This window comes from Musca domestica, unplaced genomic scaffold, assembly GCF_030504385.1.
Source record: "Musca domestica strain aabys unplaced genomic scaffold, Musca_domestica.polishedcontigs.V.1.1 187, whole genome shotgun sequence".
Lineage (NCBI taxonomy): Eukaryota > Metazoa > Arthropoda > Insecta > Diptera > Muscidae > Musca > Musca domestica.
Genome location: NW_026712243.1, coordinates 176,130 through 198,588, shown reverse-complemented (window position 1 = coordinate 198,588; position 22,459 = coordinate 176,130). Strand labels below are relative to the sequence as shown.

Below are 22,459 nucleotides of genomic sequence, written 5' to 3'. Positions count from 1 at the left end.
CTCTCTCTGCGATATATTTGCTCTTTGTAAATCGGCTTATCAGACATATATGGCGTTGAAGACTCACAATATATATCGAACTTATTGGGATAGTGCAAGGACAACCAGGACAAATTTGTTGTTATTCTAGCAAACTTTTTGTTGTGGCAGATTTTTCAGCACACCTACTATTGATTGCAAGGTTTATAAATGTTTTAAGAATAGGGAAATGCCAGCATAACCCAAAAATGTTGTATTTTGTTGCGAGAGGTTTATCGACAACTTAATATTTGTAATCTACAAACGGTTCGTAATCTGTAATCTGGTCGGTTTGGTAACCTTCCTGGCGTTTAAGCGTCTCTACCTCTTTTTCATCTTCACATAATTTACAGCAGTTAGGACCATTGTTATCTCATTTTGATGTTAGATATCTGTTACTACAGTGGTCAGTCAATAAGTCTACCACAAGTCTTATATCAGACCTACTAATTTATAGAAAAAAACAGGTCCTTCTCCTTCTCGATATTGTCGGCTAGATGGTCTTAGATACAATGTACCCGGTTTGGTTTGGAATCCTTCCTGTCAGAGTGCGTGTAAGGTCTTAACTACAGCCACATCTCCTTTCAAACAAATTGAATGTGGATGGATTTCATATTCAGGTTCAGGTTATATAATGCACAAGATATGACTTATGATTTACGTGACAGAAGAAAATATATTCATAGATCAAGTAGGACCGATGAGATAACTTATAATTCAAGATCTCATTGACATAGTCTTCATGGCAGTATGTTTTCATGGTTTTTATCGAAACTTTATTGTGGAGTGAAATCTCCCAGGATTGTAGAAAACTCCAGTTACACATGTAGCATCATGCAGCGGCCATGCAGCATCACCTCGCTATTAGATCTTTGGTGGTGTCCAATCTTTTTTTCGCTGAAATCCCCAAGGCACATTCTTCAATTTGCCAAACAAATAATTTTCCTATTGTTTCGATATTTCAGTTACCTGACACGATCCCCGTCTTGTTCATTTATCTCCTTCGTTGCAAATGTTTATTTGAAAGGGGTTTTTAAAGAGTCTAGACGTCCCTGTGAAAATGCGGATATCAAGCTATAGATATAAATATTCATATGTTATAAGTTTTCCCCATTGCGCTTCGTAGAATCCACACTATTTAGCATCGGAGTTGGGTATCCACCTCGTCATCACAGAGTTGGCAGAGGTCACTAATATCTCCTCCCCATTTAGACCTGAGATGATGTTCAATCTCTTAAGTCAATATTCTTCAGTTTGTCGCTCAAAAATACGTTCTTCAAAATATGCTTTCCACTCCAAAACCCTATATTGTCTAAAAATGGGTTGTTAAAGGGTAAATACGTTACTATTAGAATGCGGATATCAAGCTGTTCTGGGTACTTTTAGAGAATAATAAAACTAATCAGCACGAGTCCAGTGCAATCTCTGGAGCACTGGCAATTGTTTCAAATCCCATGCCACCTGACTAGCATCTGGCGAATAATCGGCTCATACGTTCATTAACGAATGATTTTGCCTCTGGAGCAGGATCCAAAGATTTCTTCAAATGCCCTCGATTAGTCTAAGTCTTCGATTTTAGCTATTGTTGCTAGTTTTATCACTTTTTATACCCTACATAGTAGGTAAGGGTATTATGTCTTCCTCCATTTGTTTGTAACATGGAGAAGGAAGCGAGATAGACCCATAGTTACTTTTCATGATCTTCATAGAATCACTTTCTGAGTCGAATTATGCACGTCAGCCCATCCATACATTCTTGTGAACAAAATGCAGGTCGCATTTATTATTCGATTAAGATGAATTTTTCCAAACAATATTTGTTTGGCCAAGGACGAACCCTATTGAAATTGGTGACAATCGGACCAGATTTTATTTTTTAATAAAATATATATTTTTTAATAAAATCCTTCTCGAAGTGATATCCTGCACTCTATAGCAAACTATAACTGCTCAAATATTGATAGGTAGTATAACCTATTTGAGATAAATTCTTTTGTTACCGGAACTCTACTACGGGCTCCGCCCAATTTTTGACTTTTCCTCACTGGTTTTAAATATGTACCCTACAGCCACTTCGACAGCATTTTGCTACTATGAGATATCATTTTATCAAAGAAAAGGCAATCTCTCTATTTTCCGATTAACCTTTTCAGTTCGACCAACCCGGAATGATGCACAGACCATCGTCAATGCAGCAAGGTTGTTATACCTTAGACATTTATTCCCAAGATCGTCATAAATTTTGTTGCCTATTTCTATTTTTAAAAGCATTAATTCTAGAAAGCATTAATAACAAAATTCAGAAACTTATTCGGAGCCTTGCATTTTGATAGCCCTCTATTATTCTCTTTAATACATTATTTAGCTCCATCACACACTAACACTTTTTTGTTTTCTGCAGCGATGTAAATTATTTAACAAATTCCGCCCCACCGGCTGCCACTGAATGGAGTTCTCTTCTGCGACCGTTAAGAGGCCGAGAACCGGAAGGCATGTGGAATCTCCTGTCCATAGTTCGTGAAATGTATCGTCGTTGTGATCGCAATGCTGTACGATTATTGGAAATTATCACGGAACAATGTATGGCCTGTGACCAACTGCTGTTGTGGTGGTATCAGACCAAACTCTCGTTGATGATGGGTTCACATGGTCACAGTGGCGGTAAACACTCCAGTACGCATTCAAATTCAAAAGCCATCGAGCATGCCTGCAGTTCGTTATTCGATGAAATAGTTGTTTTATGGCGTTTGGCAGCATTAAATCCAGGCTTGGCACCAGACGAACGCGATATGCTACATGCCCAATTTACCGCTTGGCATTTGAAAATCTTGGATCGTGTGGTTAAGTGTCGCATAATGCCGTCATCGTATAACAATAAACATCAGCAGAATATGAGGTCAGATGCGGAAATGTTTGTGGGCTTTAAGCCGGCCATAGAGGCATGCTATCTGGATTGGGAAGAGTATCCGATTGCGGGAATAACTCATACTCACGAGACAAATCCAATTTATTATTCGCCCTTTACATGTTTCAAACACACTGAAAACAAGTGCGAAAGTAATGGTGGACAATTGAATGCTACCCAGGCATTGATGGCAAATAATAAACACTATAATTATATTAGTTCATCGGCGGATCATGGTCAGCATGGTGCATTCAAGCAACGTTTGGAACGGCCATTTCGTGAACGTTTCTATATATCTTCTAGCAATAATTCAAGTAATTCTTCAAGCGACAGTGTTCATGCTCGTCTACATCAAGGTATAGAAGGGTCGCAGCAGCAACAGCCGTCAGCATCTGGAAATGGTAATTCGGGAGGTGTTAAAGTCGGAATTGCATCTGGAGCGTCAACAAGTTCAGGAAATGCTAACTCTAGTAACTTGGGTAATTTAGCGGAACGTAATGGTAGTGGAGGGAATAATATGTCATCGTCAGTTGACGCTAGGCCTTCCACATCATCACAATCTGCCGCAGCATCAGCTTCTGCTTCAGCAGCAGTTGTTCAAGGCTTACCACGGCGAATTCCCTTGTCAACCATGGGTGGTGGAGATGGTAATCGTTCAAGTGCAAGCAGTGAAGGTTTCTGCGAAAATGAAGATTTTGGTGGCGATAGTAGCAGCAACAATTTATGCATATCTGACAATGATAATGGTCGGAGTATAAATCCAAATAAATTTCCAATGCCGCAACAACAGACGTCGACTTCTAAATCAATATCACATTCGGATTCACAGCAGTCATTTAATGATTCGTCTCCCGACGCCTTGGATGTGGCCGATGAAGGAAACAAAATGTCGGGTTTCTCTTTGCCTACAACACCTACGAATAAAGCTATCGTTGCCACACTTGCATCGCAATCTTCATCAGATTCTTCAACTTCATCTTCCTCTTCATCGAACTCTTCTTCATCTTCATTGTTGATTGCGTTGGGTTCTGAAGCGCCCGGTTGTAGTGGAAGTGGTGCCGGTGCACTCGAAACTGATAAATCTTTAAATCTCCAAGATGCCAGAAGGATATCGAAAGATGAATCATTTTCGTCATCAAGTGATGAATTTGTATCTCAAGACGTTAGCAAACATCGCTCCGCTGAAGATTTAACGCCAGTGCCAAGTACATCGGCCGCTGCCAGAGCGGCTCTTATGAAGGCTCAAGGCAATGCAAGCTCACCTTCACCCTCGAATACAGTGGTAAACGAAGTGGCCACCAGTGCACCGCTTAATAATAAATCGATGAATCCTACGACTCCAACAACTACCGCATCGTCGTTATATGCCGGGCCCTCGACATCAGCACAGGCTATGGCGACGAATATGGGCCCACTGCCTTCGACATCTACATCCAATACCACATCGGAAAAGCCACATATTTTCTCAAACCTCAGACCATCCGAAGATGCGTGGGACATTCTCCTGGCCCGTGCCGAGGGCTTACACGCTCATGGACATGGTCGGGAGGCCTGTATATTGGCAGTACGCTTGGCTGAGGAAATGTTGGAAAATCCTCCAAATTTGATGATGGAAATGCCACCAGCTCCCAAACGAAAAGGCAAAAACAAGAATATCAATCCAATTTCTCATCATCTGACCGTATTGGCCTCGGCCACGCTGACCAAGTGCGCTTTCCTCTGCACTGTACTTTCAGAAAATTCTGAACACTATCATATTGGTTTTCGTATTTGTATTTTTGCTTTGGAAATGGCTCGTCCGCCGGCAAGCACTAAGCCATTGGAGGTTAAATTAGCCAACCAGGAGGCTGACATATTGACGCTCTTGAAGAAAATACCTATTGACGAACCAGAATTGGAGGTAATACGAGCACGCGCAGAACGTCTACGCAATGGCACTATGAAGTCACGGGGGGAGGCTTTGTTGCCCATCAATTTGGCTTCATACATCTTTGATGCCCTGGTAATGCCATCCGTATCCATGAAAGATCAACGAATACGCAGCATGAGTATCTATCGGCCCATAACAGATGAAAATCTGGGCTTTGAAGCGGCTGTGGCTGCGCTGGGCTTGAAGGCAAATGTGTCCGAAGCAGAACATCCTTTGCTATGTGAAGGTACTCGACGCCAGCGGGGTGAACTGGCTTTAACACTGCTGTATTTCTATAAAGATGACCCACATAAGATTGCCAAAATTATGGAGAAATTATTGGATCGGGAAATACACACGTTGCTGAAGACACCACTATTACCGGCATACTATTCCAACAATCCACCCGTTAGGACTCCCAACAATTCGGTTAATAGGCATGGTGAGGGTGGTGATTACAATAATCGACACGGCAACAATGCGGCAGTCATAACAGGTGGTTCTGGAAATAATATTGGTGGTGGAAATATGGATTTGTATCATGCCGATTATGCTTCTGTCGGAGGCAATAGTCGACCAACAAGTTCCACAAGTGCAGAACTGGATGTCAATATGGCTGGTTTGAATATTTCATCTCCAGCGAATTCTTCTCTAATGGCGACATCCCAACAAAACAATCAAAGTATGCCAAGCAATGTGCCGACCATGGGTTCACAAACCACCCAGACCACAACAAGGGCAAAAGACTCCCGATACAAAGGCAAGCGAGCATATCCCTCAATTCCGAATCAACCCTCTGAGGCCAGTGCTCATTTCATGTTTGAATTGGCGAAAACAGTTTTGGTAAAAGCCGGAGGAAACAGTTCGACATCATTGTTTACTCAAGCCACGGCCAATCACAATCATCATGGTCCACACAGAGGTCTGCATATGTGCGCCTTCCAATTGGGTCTGTATGCCCTGGGTTTGCACAATTGTGTCAGTCCCAATTGGTTGTCTCGGACATATTCCTCACATGTCTCATGGATTTTGGGTCAGGCTATGGAAATTGGGGCACCGGCTATAAGCTTTCTAATCGATACGTGGGAAGGTCATTTGACACCGCCCGAAGCTGCCAACATGGCTGATCGAGCCTCTAGAGGTTGGGATAGTAATTATCCAGCTGCAGAATTGGCCCTTTCAGTTTTGCCACACGCCGCCGCCCTCAATCCCAATGAAATCCAGAGAGCCATACTTCAATGTAAGGAACAAAGCGATTATATGTTGGAGAGGGCTTGCATTACGGTGGAAAATGCTGCAAAAGGTGGTGGAGTTTATCCCGAGGTGCTGTTTCAGGTTGCCCGTTATTGGTATGAGTTGTACATGCGTAACACCCCCAACAATGGTGGTGGCGAGCATGACCAACACGATGATCACTTGGATCATTCTGCAGCTGTGAGCCTATCGGCACTCATAGAATCTCATCAGCATCATGAAATGCAGATGCAACAACAAGCAGCAGCTGCGGCGGCGGCTGCTAATCAGCAAGCTATGGTTGGTCCTCCATTACAGGGTGGACCGCCCGTACCGCCTGGTGGTCAACCTGGACAACCAGGAGGACCGGTTGTTGTGACGTCTGCTCCTCCAGCTTTCCAACAACAAGTGCCAGCAATGGCTCCCGTGGGAATGGCACCCTATAATGCCTATGGCTTTTGTCAGGGAATGTATCATCACAATCTGCCATATCCGACCAATCAAATTCCCATGTATGTTCCGCAAGGACCACCTCCAGGACCACCGCCCCAAGGGTATCCGGGTTATCCACCACCGCCCCAACAACAGTCTGTTAATCCCACAGCACCGCCACCGAATGCTGGGGTTCCACCCCAACAGTCTCCGTATGTACATCAGGCACAAAATGCTGGAGTATTTGGTCAGATGACGCCTCAAGCAGCCTATCAAGCGGCCACAATGCAGTGTGGACCACCATCGTCATTTGTGCCACAACCACCACCACAAGGTCCCTCCGTCCCGCCAAATGGACCACCACAAATGGCCCAACCACCTCCAGGTATGCAGGCGGCCGCAGCAGCAGCTGCTGCTGTTTACTACGGTCAACAGGCTCCTCCTCCTAATGGACAGCATCCGGCCCAAGCTGCAGCACAGCAAGCAGCAGCTGCTCACCAAATGGCCGCAATGCATCAAATGAGAGCAAATCAACAGCAAGGAGCAGTATATCCCTTTGTACAGGTTCCCCAACAGCAACCTCCGCCACAACAACAAGCTCCACATCATCAACCACCGCCGCACAATATGGTCGGTCATGGAGGGGGACATCATCAGCAAATGGCTCCACCGCCTCAGGGTGCCAACCGTCAAAGACACCCACACCAGTTTACGTGAGTACCGATTCCCTTTTAGATTTGGGCAAAACAACATTAAGTGAATTTTCTCGTTTTTATCGTAGACCCGCCCAATTACGTTACCTCTTGGCCGCCTATAATGTTGGCATGTTAGCTATGGAAACATTGGCAAGGCGCGTTCACGATGATCGCCCTCAGGCCAAGTATGCACGCAATCCTCCCTACGGTGAAGATGTAAAATGGCTATTGAGAATTTCAAAGAAGCTTGGCTCCCAGTATTTACATCAGTACTGCGTTTGTGCCGTCAATTCAATAGTAAGTCCATTCGTCTTACACGATGTGGCCATAGAATCGGCTCATTATTTGGGACGCAACAATCATCAATTGGTCATGCAACATTTGAGATCGGCTCTAACGCCATTGGTACAAAAATGCCAACAAATGTAAGTAAATAGATGAGGATTTTTCGGATTTGAAAATAATTAAATTTTTTTCTGCAGGTATATCCAATGTATACATCAAAAGTTGTATCATTTAACACCAGCGGATTATGAGGACTTTGCCAGCATAATTGTGGCAGCTCGTGCAGCTTTCCAAATTACACCAGAGGGTAGTGCACAATTCAAGGACTGGTTACAATCCATTAAAAGGTGAGGTTACTACTTTTCGCCCATAACTTTAAGGAATGCTTTTCCTACCATTCTGTCATAAATAAATGTTGTTTCTATTTCAACAGATCAAAATCTTGTAAAAAGGAGCTGTGGACACAAATAAATGCTGCCCTTCAAAGTAATGCCAAATGACAAAGACTTGATTCGCATAGTATGACCACATCAACACAACAATCTTCTTCATCAACAACAACACTGGCAGCAACATCTGTCCAAGCGTCCGCATCAGTAGTGGCAGCAGCCGCTGCAACAAGCAATAGCAACATAAATACAACAGGAGCGTCCACAAGTTCTAATGGATTAAATAATATTGGCAACATTGGTGGCACAAGTACCACTGCAACAACAGGTGCACCACCTCCCCTGTATGATGGTCCATCCAGTAGTAAAAATAGTCTTGTCGCTAATGAAACTTTAGCTGTGCGTAATTTGAATTCACCGCTATCGACAACATCGGTGTCTTCGACATTGTCGACGACACCCACAACAACATCGGCTGCATCATCGTTGACCTCTTCGACAAGTTTTTCATTGGGTTATGGAGGCAGTGGTAATGGTGGCCCAAAATCAGATTCAGCTGTTGCCTCGTCGTCGAATAATGTAACAATGCCAACACAACACCAGGTAATTGAGGGTGCCGCTAGCGTAAGTGTAGCTGGCATTGTTGATAGCAATACAATGCTGTCGGATGCATATCATCATCAGCAAATGCAACTGCAGTTGCAACAGCAGTTTGAGCAGCATTATCAAATTCAAAGCTATTATCAATCCCAACACCAGCAACAGCAGCAATCAAAGCAATATCAAGGTTATTATGAACAAAACATGTATTTGCAGCAACAACAGCAGCAACATCAGTCTCAATCCCAGCAAAAGCCACCATTAATGGGCCAACAACAAAATCTGTTAATGTACAGTTCGTCGGAAATGCACAGACCAGCGATTCCCGTTGTTACGTATCATCACCAACAACAACAACAGCATATGCAACATCATCCTTCCTCATCATCCTCTGCTACCATGACAGCATCCAGACAAAGTATACCGCCACCTCCACCACCACCTCCTCCTCCGCCAACATCACAGCAGCCGCCACCACAATCTATTGTGCTAATGGCTGCCAATACAACAACATCCTGTATAACACAATCAAATGCAGCTGGTACTGCAACAACAACGATAACAACTACAACAAAAGCTAACAACAACCACTTGTATACACAACCACAACAACAATCAATGAATTTTGTAAATGTCCCAAATGCTGTTGGAAGTGGAGGCGCTGTTGGTGGAGTTAGTGCAGGAAGAGTTGCAGGATCCAGTGGTTGTGCAGTTTTCAATGGTGGTAGTGGTAATACCATAGCAATAGAGTTACGAACTTATAATCAACAACAACAACAGCAAACACAACATCATCAACAATATCACAATAATTTCAATCATCATCACCATCTTCAAAATTCAACAAATAATCCAAATAATGCTGCTGGCACAGCTTCTTCTACATCTTCGACATTGCCATTACCATCAACTGCTGCAACACAACAACCAGCCGCTTCTTCTTCGTCATCTGCATCCGCATCGGCGTCATCATCATCTTCTACACCATCGTCATCATCATCAGCATCATTTGTACCGCCATTAGTTCCACAAACAGCTCCGCCCGCTGTAAATCTAATTATGGCCACTCATGGCCAACAAATACCACCACCACCGCCGCCAACGTATCAGCCACATCATTATCATCACCATCATCATCACGCCCCTCATCAACAGCAACATCAGCATCAACAGCAACAACAATTGCATCATCAATATCACAATTTGTCTCAACTCGGCCATTATCATCAGCAACTTTAACAACGTTTTTATTACATGTTCGTTGAATTGTAAAAATTATTTTGATTATATTGAATTTCTTCTAATTTCAACCCTGTTCGGTATACTCACACTTGTAATTGTAATTATTTTCATTTATTTTCTGGGTATATTCTAAAAAAGAAAAGAAAAACTTACACGTACATGCGGCATAGAAAAAACTTCTATTTGGCAAAAAATCGTCAATGCATTGATTCTTTGAAACAAATATGAACTTTTCTATTAATGGAAAAGCTTTTACTGGCCACGTTTATAGATCGAATGGGATACTTACAGAAAAAATATCGAAAATTCATTGTCTTCAATTTATTTTCTTATCAAAATTGTTTTCCCAATGGAAACATTATTTTCGTCTACTTATTTCCCATCCGTCTATCATATCAATGATTTATAAGGGTTCTAATAATTTTCTCTATTTTGTTAAAATTAATTGATGAACTTTCGCATATGATTTATCCATTTTTGTTTTCTTAAAAGGTTCATATCTTCTTTTATGGACCCCAAAGGGGCTCATGTGCACGTTTGTGGTTCCCAAACAAATTTCAATGTAAAACTTATTTTTTTACAGTGTAATTGTTTTCCCAATGGAAACTTTATTGCCCTCTATCTATTTCCCATCCGTCTATCATATCAATGAGTTATATGGTTCTAACAATTTTCCCTACTTTGTTAATTTTTGCCTAGCAGGTGGAACAAACATTAATTGGTAAACTTTCGCACATGATTTACCAATTTTTTTCTTAAAAGGTTTATATCTACTTTTGTGGGCCCCCAAATGGGCTCATGTGCATGTTTGTGGTTCCCAATCAAATTTTAATGCATTGGAGTATTGCTAGATATTCTTGGAGTTATTGTAAAATTTCGATATACAAAATTTATTTTTTTGTAGTTCTGAATTGGGGTCATGTTAGAATCAAGAAGGTAAACATATATCTACATTTTTTTTCCAAAATTCATTGTCAAAATATATATTTATAAATCCCATTATAAGTACACAAATCAGAGATGGAAACTTAGTTTTCATGCAGTGAAATTTGACAAGGTAAATTACAGAAAATGTAGAGATGGGTACGCTTTTTTGAAATGATTTTTCCTTCTTAAGGTTATCATGATTGAGGACACTTTATATAATGCTTTTAATTAAGTTATTTAACACTAAAAGTTAAAATATATGTTCTTTGGTTCATACTGTCCATATGTAACTATGCCGTAGTTAAGTTTGGTTCAAAAATTGGAACAAATATATTTTTTACAGGTCCATATTATGATATGCTACATATACCAGCAATTTTATTCAAAAACAAATTGTTTAACAATCCATAATCAGGTGACACATTAACTATTTTGGGTCGTTCAAGTTATGCAATTCATGTATAGATCTGTAAGAAAATCAATTCTGAAATGAAGACACCATTATTCTTGTGTGTGTAGCACCAAAATCCGAAGACTCCACTTCTAATTGAAATTTCTGTTACACTATTATTTGTTGTGCTCTATAAAGCTAAAAATTAAGGTATATAATCTTGTCTATGCAGTGGAAAAAATTTTCGATAAACAACATTTCGAGAATCATTTCAATTCAAACTTTGTAACTTTTTCTTTTAACCAGATCAGCGCAGTCAAACCATTTTTGAGCAGACTTCACTCCAGCGACTTTTTTGAATGAATTCAATTAGAATCTTCTAGGTCGACTTCTAAATGAAAACCCCTATGTTACTGGAAACCATTATCTTTTTATACCCATCAACGTGGATTTGAGGACATATTAAATTTCGTAAAATTTGATGAATTATTTGAACAGTTTTTTTTTTAAGAAATGTTTTAACAAAATTAAATTGAATGACGTTTGGACTGCTTCAATTTCTAGGTAATTGGTGGCCGAAAACGTCTTGTTTTGGATATATGTTAGACGGTTTTTAAGGGGTTATCGTAGATTGAAGTCGATGTTCTATGGGTGATGATAGGAATTGTTTATTCCGTTTTTTTTATACCCTACTCCGCAAAAATTCGATGGGTTAGAACATATACTACAAAATTTAGCCTAGAAGTACGAATGTCAAATTTGGAATCGGTTTCATCCATTTTGATATTTTAGTCCCCCAAAGACGTTATTTGCATTCTAGAACAATGATATTCGGTATACGACTTCAGATACGGCCTAGAAATATCATTGCCAAGTTTTGAGGAGATCCGTTTAGATTGGGATATAGGTCCCATATATATCCTCTCCGGATTTGACGTTTGTTGTGCACCAAATGTATATTATTATCCCAAAATGGATGCATTTTGGCACATACGACCGAATGTGAGAGTGCAACAAATTTGTTGAAAATCTAGATTTTAATTTAGGTCCAAGCAGTGATATCTGGTACGAGAGGTCAAAAATGCCTCCGTCATATTTAGTGGAAATCAATTAAGTTATAGCTTCCATAGGTTGTCAAAAGTAAACCGCTCTAAAGTCGTTACACGAAATCAACGGTTATAGTTGGAATTATTTGATTCACATAAATTCCAAATATAAACGATTATTTGTTGCAGGAAGTGGTGTTGTCGGACCCGCCGGACTATTGTCCCTTCTTTACTAGTTTCCAGCCGTATATACTTTTTTGCCTCACTTAAAACGTACATTTTTAAAGCCGAATATTTTGTTTCCAGTCCAACAATTTTATCCGACTACAATTTATACGCTCCGACTTGGGTTCCGAAGCCCTGATTATTACGACTAAATGATCCAGAGTATAAATCCTAAATGGTTCAGATTAGAATGCTTAAATAGTAGTCCTTTTGACCGTTATGGTGGATCGCCTATAATCTATATCTCCTTGCTTTTTAGAGACACCAACAGTTAGACAATCGACATTTTGAATTCTGATGCTCAACTCCAAGGGTATTTTTTTTTATTTTTAATGCAGAAGGTACGTTTTCTGTATGAATTAATTGTTTCTCCTTGGTAACATTTCTAATCAATGTCATAGCGCAACTTTTACAAATTATATCTCTGATTTAAGGGCAGATCATATTTTTTCCTTTTTTCAATTAGAAGGAATTTCATTGTGTTTGAATACCTAACTTTTACTCTAACCTAACCTGTGGAATATTACAAATTCGACAACGTTGCTTAAAGTATGTTGAATTAGTGGGCAATTTCTTTCAGCAAGACAAGAGGAAGGACGAAAATCTTTTGATACTGTTTTTGTTGATAAAGTAGTACTTCATTATTTTGAGAGTAATGTACAATACGAATTTTAGAATACATATATTTTATCATCAATTCACACCACCGCAAAACAGAATAGAATCGATATTTTTTATTGTTAATTTATATTTGTTTAAAATAATGCATATAACAATTCAATAATCTCCAATTCCCAAACTCCCCCTCCCCCATCATCAATGCAGCTTCACCTACCTACCCACCCACCACTCACACAGACTGACCCGACTGACATTTTGTTATTTAAGATTTCGTTGCAGAGTAAAATTAAAAAAAAAAAAAAAAAACAAAACGAAAAGACAAAAAACATAATTGTTGAATGAAACATTTGATTTCTCTTTGTTCTCTTTTTCTTCTTGTATTTAGAAAAAATATACATATATTTTAGTTTATTTTTTTTCTCTTAAAAATTAAGGAAAATATTGAAAAATAATAATAAAAAAAATCAAACAAAAAAAAAATCATCATTTTTCAAAATCATTAAAAAATTATCTCTTTCTGAGAACGCTACTGATTTGTTTTTGTTTATTTTCTAATTTCAAAATGTGTTCATCATCATTTTAAAATGATTTCTTTTTATTTAACAAATATTTTTTACATTTTTATATACATTTTTTGTTTTACAAAAAAAAGAAGAAAATCATATAGATATTTTATATTAATATATTATTTACATATACACATTTTTCATAAATTAATTTTTTTATTATAATTTTTTTTTTCAGCCTAATTTAAGAATTTTATATTTAGTTACATTTTTTTTCATTTATATATATATTTTATTGTGTAATTTAGAAGTTTTGAATAAATATGGTTTTTTGGATTTATTTCAAAACTCTCGCAAAAAAAGGATTTTTTACGTCTTTTTTTAATTTTTTTATTTGGTCAGTGACGTGGACTGTTTGCCTCATAGCAATTAATAATTTTATATTTTTTTAATGCAAAAAGTCGGTAAATTTTAACGATTGGGAATTTTTTTTGTTGCACAAGATGTTTATTTATTCTTTGATACAACTGGACGGGGAAGTTCTCTCCGCAGTTCTCTAAAACGGTAAACTATCTGAATTTAGATCAATAAACATTCCCACAGCTAAGGAAATTACTAAGTTCAGATTATCTTAGATGACACGAGAGAGTTAAAAGATCTGAGAGCTATCCACCTAACTAACAACCAAAACCGGGCAAGACAAATTAATTTTTATACCCCCAGCCATGCAGGGTGAGATAAAAAACGCCATAATTTTTGATTTTTTTTTTTTTTTGAATGAAAGCAAAAAATGTCGAAAATAGCATCAAATTTTAGAATATGTTTAAATTTGTTCGAATTGGTCACCTTTGGCACGAATTATGTCCTTCAAATGGCCAATGAAACCATCACACGCTGGCCGTATGTTCCTCTGCGGTATTTTGGCCCATTCCCGGCGAAGCGCTTGCTTGAGATGATCGACACTTTTAGTGCCAACTTTGCTTTTCAAAATACTCCAGACACAATAGTCCAACGGATTGGTATCCCAAGATTTTGGTGTCCATTGTGGGCTGGAAATGAAGCGAGGAACCTCATTTTGGAACAATTCTTGGGTGGCGTGAGCTGAGTCCTGTTGAAATGTTTGCGTGCCCAAGGCTTTAATACACCCTGCAGAATATTTTCGCGAAAATATTCGGCATTTATACTGATGCCACGATTTATTAATACGAGAGCGACATTAGGCTGTTATGGCGGCCCACACCGTCACCATGGCCGGCGCTTGAGCTCTGGTGGCCATCCGAAGGTGCACATTTTCAGCTGACCTCGCGGGTTTCGATCAAGTCGCTTCCTAACTTTTCGAACCATTTCTGCTGATGTTGCTACCCATTGACTGGCCTGAATATGCAATATATCGGTCTACTTCTTCTGCTACCTCCCCCACAAAGGGCCAAATTTTTGAATTACCATGAAGCTCATAAAACACGAAATTTACATCCGATTTCATTTAGACCTGGCACATCTCAATACTTCCATGAACATAAGATCTGTTAAAATTGTGGTAGAGATCGGATCATTTCTTCTGGTACCTCTCCCACAAAGGGTCAAAGTTTTGAATAACCAAAACAATCATAAAATCCGAAATAAGCGTCTGGTTCTCTTCAAATTGCACACATCACAATATTTTTATTAAATACAAGGTCTGGTGTGAATTAGGGATATATCGGCTCACTCCTTCTGGTACCTCCCCCACAAAGGGTCAACATTTTGAAGATGAGAAATTAACATTCGATTCCATTCAAACTTGCTACATCTCAAAATTTCCCTCAACACAAGCTCTGTTATAAAGATAGTAGAGATTGGACCATTTCTTCTGGTACCTCCCCCACATAGGGTTTAAGATGTTTGAAAAACAAAACGCTCAATGAAAGATAAATAAGCATTCAACTCTCTTCAAATTTCATACATCCAAATAGTTTTGCTAACGCAAGATCTGTTATGAAGATGATATATATCTGCCAACCCCTTCTGGTACCTCCCCACAAGGGGTCACAATTTTTAATACCTATATCTGTCCTAACTAGCAAAACAAGTCAGCAATTCTATACGAGTTGCTATGTCTAAATATTTGTCTCTCAACCAGAAGTTTGATATAAATACGTAAATTATCGAAATTTATGATTTCTCATAAAATTGGATATAAATGTTCGATTTTCTTGTAATTTTGCCCATACCAAAACTGGTCTTCGGTCGACTATATCTGGTACCTCAAGCATTTTTTATCATTTTCTAAAAATTATCACATATCTCATATAGACTGAAGGAAGTAGCCGATATAGTCAAAATCTGGCACGTCACAATATTTATATCAAATTTATTTACGACCGATACGACATGGACAATATTGGCCCATTCCTTCGGAACCTACTCCATAGATGGTCAACAATTTGAATAATCATAGCACAAGCCACAATATATATTTAAATAATCGGACATAGGCTGAGGGAATACATGTGTCGGCTAAATTCTGAAAAAAAAAACAATGCACTGACAAAATATTTCAATTCATTCCTTTCAAATCGTATATCCTTTCAAAAATTCTATTTTTTTCTTCCTTCAATTCAACCACACCCACACACATACACACTCACACTCTCAAACCATTTACTGTATTATACTAGATGTGATTCTCTTCAAATTGAAGATTATATTGTACATTTATTGCTACAAATAGATCAAAATAGCATCTATACATACTTACACAGAAAATTACATAACTACAAAATATGAAAAGAAATAAAATACAATTCCTTTAATACTTCATTCAAAAAAAGATATATGCATTTTAAACCAAACAAAACAAACCAAAAAAAAAATCAATAAATTTAAATAAAGCTTATAATACTTACATACCAATATACTGCCACTTATATTTTTTGTTTGTTAAGAAGAACGAACAACAGCAAAAGTTCGTTCGTATTTTTATTAATTTTTTTTTTTTAAATTCATTGCTGTAACTGAATTTCAGCCATAGAAAAAGCAAAGAACAAATAAAATAAAATTGATGTGTTACATATATATATATTTATAAAACTAATAGAACAAACAAGAAAATAACTCACATTTTAAACGAAGCAAAGCAATATTTACTGGAAAGCCACAACAACAAACAAAAATTAGAAGAAAATAAAAAAACTAAGTTTTATGCAACTTTTTTCCTTTTTTAAAGAATTGACTTTCTTTGGCGCCCAACGTAAATAAGGTGTTTTGGTGTTTCTGTAGAAATTAATTTTTTTCGTTGGGTTTACAAAAATATCAACCACTGCTGTATAAAATGCCATGAACAAAATTATGAAAATAAATAAATATATTGTAGATAAATTATAAATTATTCAACAAAATAAATCACATTTCTATAAGTAGTACTTTGAGGGCAAATGATTTGGGGTTTCATTCAGTTTTTTTATTTTTACAAAAAAAAAATATATATATATATAAATTTATAAAAGATGATAAAGTGACATTAGAATCTATGGAAAAGATAGAAGTTCTGTTATTTTTTTTTAATTAATTTATTATAATTAATTTTAAAAATAACAAGTCTTCATTTATAGTTACTCTACGTCATTTGGAAAGGATTTTGGGACCAGCAATTTTATATGTATATCGGTTAAACGAAATAATTGCTAAGAATTTTGGTCAATATTTCCAGTATTTATGAAATTAATGGATGGAAAAAGAGGATTGAGAAAATCGACAGACTTTCGAAATTAAGAGATAGAGGGTGAGATAAAAAAAAACTGCAACAAAGTTAAACGCCATAATTTTTATGTTTCAGTGTATTATGTCTTTGTGCATTTCTTTGTAACAGGCAAAAGGAAACGAGATAGACCCATAGTTTCTTTTGATGATTTGCATAGAATCACATTCTGAGTCGATTTATGCATGTCCGTCTGTCTGTCCACCTGTCTCTCGTCCGCCTGTCCATGCATTTGTGTAAACAAAGTACAGGTCGCATTTATTGCCCGATTCAGATGAAATTTTGCACAAAAAATTTGTTTGACCTAAGGACGAACTATATTGAAATTGGAGTTAATCGGTCAAAATTAAGGTATATCTCCCATATATATCTTCGTCCGATTTGTCTTTTATTGTGCTCCAAACGTGTAATATCAGCCCGAATAGTATGGAATTTTGCACGTACGACCAGATTGGACGTGAAAATAAGTATGCCAAATTTGATCGAAATCGGTTCAGATATAGATATAGCTCCCATATATATTGTTCATTCGATTTGTTATTTTTATCCTCCGCAGCCATAATATAGACTCTGTAACAACGATATTTGGGGAAATATATGAAATACAAGTCAGAAATACCCTTGCTAAATTTTATCGAATGAAAGCAAAAAATGTCGGAAATAGCATCAAACTTTAGAATAAGTTTAGATTTCTTCGAATAGGTTACCTTTGGCACGAATTATGGCCTTCAAACGGCCAATGAAACCGTCACACGCTGCCCGAATGTTGCTCTGTGGTATTTTGGTCCATTCCCGGCGAAGCGCTTGCTTGAGGTGATCGACACTTTGGTATTTTTATGCTTTCCAAAATACTCCAGACACAATAGTCCAACGGATTGGTATCCGGAGATTTTGGTGGCCATTATGCGCAGGAAATGAAGCGAGGAACCTTAATTTGTAACCCATCTTGGGTGGCGTGTGCTGAGTGCGATGGTGCTGAGTCCTGTTGTTGGCTATAATACAACCTCCAGAATATTTTCGCGATAATATTCGTTCGATTATACGAGCGGAGATCGACCATCGGCTGTTTTGGCGGCACTAGAGTTCTGGTGGCCAACCGAAGGTCCACATTTTCAGCTGACCTCTTTGGAAAGTAAACACGAACATTTTGTTTGTTTACAAACTGCCGGACAACGAATGTTTTCTCATCGGAGAAAAACGAATTCGACAGTTCACCATTTTCGGCCAAGCGAAGCAACTCTTTAGTTCTTTTGAGTCTATTTTCTTTCTGTTGCTGTTGTTGATTTATTCACATTTAAATGCTGAAGTGCTCTAACGATAGCCTCTTGTGGTTTTCCAGCCAAATATAAAGAAATCACTCTATCACGCTTGAATTCCATCACGAATAACTTTTTTTCTGGAAAATTCTGACCATAATGCTTTTGTACGCTTGTAAACAATATAATGAGCTGTCACTGGAATAATTTTAACAGCTGTAAGACGAGTGGCTTAGAAATGACAGCAGTCTTAAGTTGGTTACAGTTTTTTCATCTCACCCTGTAGAAGACCACGAGGTTTTCTATGCTCCATACAAAACATGTTCCATAGAAGAGCCGGAGGTCTTCTATGCTCCATAGAAGAGCCGGAGGTCTTCTATGCTCCATAGAAGAGCCGGAGGTCTTCTATGCTCTATTGAAGACCCGGAGGTCTTCTATGCTATATAGAAGAGCCGGAGGTCTTCTATGCTATGTAGAAGACTCGGAGGTCTTCTATGCTATATGGAAGACTCGGAGTTCTTCTATGCTATATGGAAGACTCGGAGGTCTTCTATGCTATATGGAAGACTCGGAGGTCTTCTATGCTCTATAGATGGTCCCGAGTTCTTCTATGCTCTATAGAAGATCCGGAGGTCTTTTATGCTCTTCTATACCTGGAGGTCTTCAATGAACTATAGATGACCTAGAGGTCTTCTACTTCTAAATATTCACAGTTCCAATTGATATGACATTGGTAAAACAGTGATTATTGGCCATATTTCATTAGTATTTATTTATTTTGTTTAATCCGAATGTTAACAAAATGACGTAGAGTGTAAATAATTATTTATTTTTAATTCCAAACAAAAGTAGAAGTTCTTATTGAAAATTTGTTTTCAAAAACACACACACACTTTGACATCTAAAACGAAATCTTAATGAAATAGAACAATATCAAACCTGTAAATAAAAAATAATAAAGAATGAAAATAAAAACTATATAGAAACTTATAAAGATACATGCATACATAGCTAACTAAAGAAAAATAAACAACAACAAACATATTGCGTCTTTGAAAAATAAAAACAAAAACAATAGTAGTGATTTTAAAATAAATAAATATAAATATAATGAAAAATATGAAATATATAGACGGAGCAAAGGAAAAAGTAATCAGAATAACTATATTATACAAAAGAGAAAAATAATAAATTTGAAAATTAAAAATGTAGAAGAAAATTTCAAAATCATCCATACGCACAGACATCCATTTTTAATCAAATCAATTGCAGTTATATCAGTTTTTATTATAAATATAACAGTCACACGAACACATACACACACACAAACACATTAATATAATGATAATAACGAAATAACATTTTTACCTCATTTTCAAAAAAAAGTATATATACATAAAATAAATTAATAATAAAAATCACATAGATATAAATATAATAACATACATTAACTATATAAATATAGTAATTACTAATAATAACAAAATATCAAATTTAAGGATATAAACTCCAACATTTATTTTAAAATTTAAAATTTTATTTTATTAAAAATTTAATTTACGAATATAAATTTTAAACCAAAAGTGCTTACATTTCCTAGTGACATCATAAATTATTTTGTAATAGATATTCTTTCTCTCAGAGAACACAGAGAACATTTGACCAGAATATCCATTGAAAATCGAATAGAACTCCTGTTGTTCTTTAATGGGAAGATCATTCGATTTTCACTGAGAATATCAATTGATTTGTGATATTTGGATTTCCTATACTGAGATCTAAGGACCTTCTCTGCTCAGCTTTGTAAGCATGGAGTGTAATGGAACTGATTTTCTTAATTTTTAACCCTACACCACATAGTGGTCAGGGTATTATGACTTTATGCACTTGTTTGTAACATGGAGGAGGAAGAGAGGTAGACCCATAATTACTTTTGATGGTGTTCATAGAATTACTTTCTAAGTCGATTTATGCTTGTCAGTCGGTCTGTCCGTCCCTCCGTCTGTCCATTTATTTTTGTGAACAAAATGCAGGTCGCATTTATAATCCGATTAAGTTGAAAATTTCCCAACAAGATTTGTTTGGCCCAAGGACGAACTCTGTTGAAATTGGTGAGAATCGGCTCTAATTTCTATATAGCTCCCATATATATCTAACCGATTTCGGGTTAATTACGCACCAAATGGCCAACATCAGTCTAAATGACCTGAATTTTGGCACATTCGACCGAATTCAGTCTAGAAGCAAGAACTTCAAATTTAATGAAAAAAGGATCAGATATAGCTATAGCTCCCACATTAGAAATAAGTGCCTAACATTGTGTCAAGTTCGGTTCAGAATTGGATATAACTCCCATACACATCTTCATTCGATTTCAGGGTTTTTGTGCACAAAATGGCTGATATCAGCCCAAATGACCTGAATTTTGGTACATCCGACTTAATTGATCCTAGAAACAAGTACTTCAATTTTGCTGATAATCGGTGCAGATATAGCTATAGCACCCATACATATGTTTCTTCCGATTTGGGCTTTTAAGTCCCTCACATGCGAAATATGCATTCCACAACAATAATCTGTGGTACCGGATATCAGATACAGCTCAGAAATAAGTGTTTCAAATTTTGTCAAAATCGGTTCAGATTAGGATATACCTCCCATATATATCTTCATCCGATTTCAGGTTTTTTTGTGGACCAAAATGGCTAATATCAGCCTAAATGAACTGAATCTCGGCAATTCCGACTGAATTCATCTAGAAACAAGTATTTCAAATTTATTGAAAATCGGTTCAGATATAGCTTTAGCTCCCATATATATGTTTCATCCGATTTGGGGTTTTATGTCACTCACATGCGTAATATGCATCGGTCGGTTCATATCGGTTCAGATTTTTATATAGCTTCGATATATATATCTTCTTTTTACGGTTATTGCTCACCATATATGTAATGTCAGCCCAAAATGAATTTTACCATTTGGTGGCACTCCGTCCGGTATACCCATTGCTCTATTTTTTAATATTCTCCTTACCGAAGTCATATCATGCACTATACCGTAATGTTATTTGGTTCATAGGTGGCATGATCTACCTCACATACATTCCCAATATACTCTACTAAATACGCATAGTGGTGTAGGGTATCATATACGTCGGGCTCCGCCTCCGACCTTTGACCTTTCCTTACTGGTTATTATTTTTATAAAATCTACACTTTATTTGTGTTATTTAATTTGTTTAAAAATTCCTTTGAAATAATAGAAAATATGGAAACTGTAGATTGCTTATTAAAAAATAAACCGGATGGTGGCATTTCCATATAAAAACATTAAGACTCATCTCAGTTTATTGTTTTGAAAATAAAAACCCACAAATATATAATTACATAATATATTCATATACCAAAAAATAATCTTAATATACACACACATGCTAACGTAAATAGAGGCATGCATATGTTTAGCAATGTAATGAAAGCAAAAAAAGGATAAGGTAACTAAACATATTTACATAAATAAATTATGCAGTATTTCTACATGGAAATATCTTCTAAATATTTATAAAAACGAAAAAAAGTAGTTGCAACAGTTGGAAAAAATAAAAAGCAAAAAAAAAAAAAAAAAACAAAAACTTTCTGAAAACCAAGTAACATGTAATTATAACGTTTTAAGCATATTGGTCAAAGTGTTCTTTTAATTGATAAATTATCATGAAAAAAATTATAACTATATATACAATAATTTAAAAAAAAAATATTGCACTCAGATTATATATTTACTAGCGATGGAGAAACCCATTTTCAACATATTTTAAATCCAAGTAAATCTGAGAACAATTAAGTGTGCATTTAAAATTATGGAGAATTTTAAAAATAAGGAATCATTTTCTCTTTCATAAGATTTGAGACATAGTGTTAAAAGATTTGTTTCATTTTAGATTGCAAGCTTCTAAGTGGTTGATATGTTGGGTGCCCGGACATAATCCCTATTGCAATTATGCTTTTATGTTCAGTTGTTTCGGTCATGATCCCCAAAATAAATAG

At 36.9% G+C, this 22,459-nt stretch overlaps 2 protein-coding genes across 2 annotated transcripts in view; both read left to right on the top strand.

Annotated features, from left to right (window-relative positions):
* Positions 1–8,126, top strand: part of LOC101888150 (zinc finger SWIM domain-containing protein 8 homolog) — a 23,173-nt gene extending 15,047 nt beyond the window's left edge. Inside the window, exons 5-8 of the mRNA XM_011296599.3 lie at positions 2,420–7,210; positions 7,279–7,617; positions 7,675–7,824; positions 7,911–8,126. Coding sequence (XP_011294901.2) covers positions 2,420–7,210; positions 7,279–7,617; positions 7,675–7,824; positions 7,911–7,977 — 5,347 coding nt within the window. The 3' untranslated portion in view covers positions 7,978–8,126. The remainder of the gene's footprint in view (positions 1–2,419; positions 7,211–7,278; positions 7,618–7,674; positions 7,825–7,910) is intronic.
* Positions 7,999–22,459, top strand: LOC131801949 (probable basic-leucine zipper transcription factor Q). Its single transcript, XM_059121091.1, has 2 exons — positions 7,999–9,569; positions 22,354–22,459. The coding sequence occupies exons 1-2, from the start codon at positions 7,999–8,001 to the stop codon at positions 22,457–22,459; spliced, it is 1,677 nt and encodes a 558-aa protein (XP_058977074.1).

Coding starts and splice junctions, on each gene's coding strand:
- LOC131801949 (XM_059121091.1), top strand. CDS start 7,999: ATGACCACATCAACACAACAATCTTCTTCATCAACAACAACACTGGCA. Junction 9,570..22,353: donor CCACCACCACCGCCGCCAAC/GTATCAGCCACA, acceptor GTTTCATTTTAG/ATTGCAAGCTTCTAAGTGGT.